Raw genomic sequence first — 3,594 nt, 5'->3', positions numbered from 1 at the left:
CGGGGGCTCAGTGTCGGCCTCGCGGGCCCCCACGCGTGGGGCGGCGGGGAGGAGGGCCCTGGGGCCTGGCCGGGTGTCTTCAGCGAGCTCTGTCTGCTTCCAGGAGGAGGAGGAGGTGGTCCCACTCAAGAAAGAGAAAACACATTTCACCGTCCGGCTGACAGAGCTGAAACCCGCTGACAAGGTGAAGCTGATCAAGGAGGTGAAGAACTTCGTGCCGGGAGTGAACCTGGTGCAGGTGAGGAAGGGGCTGCCTGATGCTCTGCGCCGCATCACCCCTGAGCCCGGGTGGGTTCTGAAGCACATTGCAAGCTTCGGTCTCAGTTCTCTCTTCAAAAGGGAGCCTGGATTTCCATGTTTAGGAGAATGCTCTGCCTGTGTGCATGCCTCAGTGCAAAGATGTGGATGAGGTGTAGAGCAGGACTTAGTTGCGTCTGTTTGTCTGGCCGTTTTTAGAGAAGGCCGTTCCCTCCCAGCTCTGCTGTGTGGCGAGCAAGTGAGCGCCTAGCAGAAGTGGTGAGGTGAAAGGGGAGGCTCAGAGTAAAGACCTCAAAGTCCTCCGTGCCAGCCTCACCTTCTCCAAATCTAAGAGCTCCTCTGGGCTTTCCTGCAGAACTTGGGAGCAGCCAGGATTCTTCGTTACAGCTGGATTGGCTTGCCTTCCCCTAAAGTTTCTTTTGGTTTTTCAAGGTCAATATATTTCTGAATTTAGACAAGTTTCTCTAATTCACGTGTCTTTCAATCTATGCTTCCAGTGCTTTTCAGAGCTCTTCTTTTTGTAGGTGATGCCTCCTCCTTTTCCCTCAGGGGAGACAGGCCTTTCACAGTTCTGTGCAGCGTCTAGGCTCATGCCCTTGAGCCATGATGTAGGCTCAGAACAAAGAACGCGCCATGCAGCTGCTACTGTGGAAGCATTTAATGTGCTTCAGTTTTCCACTGGATGATGCTTTCATATCTTGGGGATAATAGTAGCACTTCCTGTTTATGCAGTTGCAAGGAAAAAATGTTGAGCATTGTAAAATCTGCTTTTATTTGTAGTCTGGGATAGCAGAAGGATTTGCAGAAAATCTGACCCATTCGTATTACTGTATTGCAAAGCAAACAATTTGGTAACAGAGAAACTCTGGTGGCCGAGACGTGAGTTTCATTGGCCCACTGGGATAATTAACTGATTATCAGCTCAGTTAGCCTGGCAGTTGTTTATCCATTATCAGTCCCAAGCAAGCATTAAAATATGAAAACCCTGTAACGGACACGATCAGCGGATAGTTGAAAGCTGCCTGGAGAACTAGTGCTAAATCAACTTGGCTCAGCATGTGGAACCTGTCAAACGAGCTGGTTGCAGTTCCGATGCAGGTACAAGGTTGGTAGATGCAGGTTATTGCGGGTAAACTTTGTGAACTGTGACTTACCCAACGTATTTTGGTTAAAACACACACAAAACAAACTGCTGCTGATGGTTGTCTCTGTCTACAGATGTTGTATTCAAAGTGTAGTGATACATTTTTATTGTCAATTTTATTGCCATCCAGTGGAGGTGTTTTTAATGAGATACGCAGGGAATCTATTTATAGCCTGTAGGGCTGTTAGTGATTTGAATGAAAGCATTATTAGTGAAATCTTTGGACGTTGGGTGCTGATGTGGCTCGAACAGGTCAGCCCTGCAGCAATGACTGCTTGATGAGACAGGCGCGTCGTCAGCGCAAGCCAGGCTTGAGTCCATTTGCACCTCTGAAAGTGTGTTCAGGGCCCTCCCGACACACACGTCACCAGCCCTGGGCTGGCGTTCCCGTGGGCTCCGGCTAGGATTGGAAACGCGTTTCCTTTCTGCCCCGTGGCTGTTACTGTGCAGGTCCAGCTTGGCTCGGGCCCTGCTCTTCCTCCTGCTGGGAGCTCTGAACAGCCGCTTCCTTTGACTGAGGCTGCTTTGGAACAGAAGTTAGGCATTAGTGAGCAAGGATCTTAAATGAATAACCTTGATTGTGTTGCCTGTCCTCATCGCAGCAAGCCAGAACAGGCTCCTTTCTGGATACTGTCCTGGGCTCTGGTGAGTGGAGGCATGCCTGCCCTGCCGAGCTTTGCCTGCACAGCTGCACCATCTCATCCCAGTGAAAAAAGCGTTTTCTGCCACTGTGGATACATCATCACTGCGCCCAATGGGAAATAAAACAACACAACCTTCTTTCTGTCAGCAATGGTCGATCTGTTGGGTGCTAAATACCTGCAGCACCACACGGCAGAGCGCTGGCAGCGGCTCTTCGCTGTAGGAACCTCCCTGGGGTTTGTTTTTAAGGAGCTGAATAGTTTTGTTGCTGCTCCTTTGTGTAAGAGCATCTGACTGCAGCAGGGGCTTATCCTCCCATGCTCCCTTCCCTTTCTGCACAGCAGCACTGCAGATAGTCCCTTTAAATCAGTTTAAAAAACAGCTTTTCAGCTTGCCTTAAATATTGTGGTACTGCATTGTACCAATAGTTTTGTGTAAAAAGTCTTGAAAATACCAAGATCGTGTTGTCAAGCATAGTCTGTACTGGAACTCTTTTTTTACCCGATACAGTGGATTCCTGCACAGCTGTGTACAAACCCTGACGGCCTCTCCTCCCCGCTGGCAGAAATATGTGAACCAAAACATTCACACTGAAAAAGCTCGACCTAACGCAGGCCGGTAGCTGCCTTGGCGGGTTACTGCGTGGTGGCTCTGCGTGCGTCCCAGGCACGTTCTCAGGCCACGGCTGCGCGTCTGGGAGCACCGTGCACGTGGGTGGGAGGAATTTGTGGGCAATTACTTCCCGAAAAAAAGGTCTTCCAGGGCTGTAGTGGATGTGCCATCACTTGCAGTCAGGTTTATCTGTATTCCGTCAGAATGTGCTGTAGTTCGAGTAAAAGTCTTGGGTTTTAGACCAGTGGGTGAGTTTCCCTGGTCTCCTTAGGCAGAGGTCAGGCTCATGGCTTGAAATCTGTTAATCAGGTTAGTGAAAGCCAGTTTATGAGTCTCGTACTTTGTCCCTCCCGCAGGCAAAGAAGCTGGTGGAGTCCCTTCCGCAGGAGATCAAGGCTAACGCCTCCAAGGAGGAAGCAGAGAAGATCAAAGCGGCGCTGGAGGCAGCAGGAGGGACTGTGGTTCTGGAGTAGGCGGCCCGGTCTCGCCACGGAGGGACTGGTGCGACGGCAGCCTTCCCCGCTGCCGCTGCCCGGGCGACGGCTGCTGCCCGAGCGGGGGTCCGGACATCTCTGAGTGCGAGATGTCCTCTAGTCGTGTGGTGGCAATGCTCTCTCGAAACGATCCGGTGCAAGAATGCTGTACGGTTTGGCGGGGCTGCTCTCTAGTTCCGGCATCGCAATGAACTCTACCTTCATAAATATCAAAAAAAAACCCAAAAAACAACAAACCCAACCCTGTAAAATGGTTAAATCTCTCAAAAATCAGCCCTCGGGCTCAGCGCGTGTAACCCATGCCCACTGTGCCGCCATCCTGAAGGGGATGGTTTGACCTCCCCCGTTAATTATTCAATGTTAATTAAGGGGAGAGGTGCCTTTCTCGGTCTGCGGAACTGGCTGGGGGGTGGGAACCATTCTCCTGGAGCCCGGGGCGCGCGA

General features: G+C 51.2%; 2 protein-coding genes across 2 annotated transcripts in view; both read left to right on the top strand.

Moving 5' to 3' along the window:
* The window catches only part of LOC104283140 (hepatocyte growth factor-regulated tyrosine kinase substrate-like), a 15,635-nt gene extending 12,474 nt beyond the window's left edge, over positions 1 to 3,161 (top strand). The window contains exons 20-21 of the mRNA XM_009881293.1: positions 12 to 238; positions 3,013 to 3,161. Of these exons, the coding sequence (XP_009879595.1) occupies positions 12 to 238; positions 3,013 to 3,129 (344 nt within the window). The 3' untranslated portion in view covers positions 3,130 to 3,161. The remainder of the gene's footprint in view (positions 1 to 11; positions 239 to 3,012) is intronic.
* A 78-nt stretch (positions 3,162 to 3,239) lies between these two features.
* SLC25A10 (solute carrier family 25 (mitochondrial carrier; dicarboxylate transporter), member 10) overlaps positions 3,240 to 3,594 on the top strand; it is a 7,716-nt gene continuing 7,361 nt past the window's right edge. Inside the window, exon 1 of the mRNA XM_009881292.1 lies at positions 3,240 to 3,302. Coding sequence (XP_009879594.1) covers positions 3,240 to 3,302 — 63 coding nt within the window. The remainder of the gene's footprint in view (positions 3,303 to 3,594) is intronic.

This window comes from Charadrius vociferus, unplaced genomic scaffold (assembly GCF_000708025.1).
Source record: "Charadrius vociferus isolate BGI_N301 unplaced genomic scaffold, ASM70802v2 scaffold373, whole genome shotgun sequence".
Lineage (NCBI taxonomy): Eukaryota > Metazoa > Chordata > Aves > Charadriiformes > Charadriidae > Charadrius > Charadrius vociferus.
Note: the sequence above shows the minus strand (reverse complement) of the source record. Positions and strands in the feature narration are given on the sequence as shown.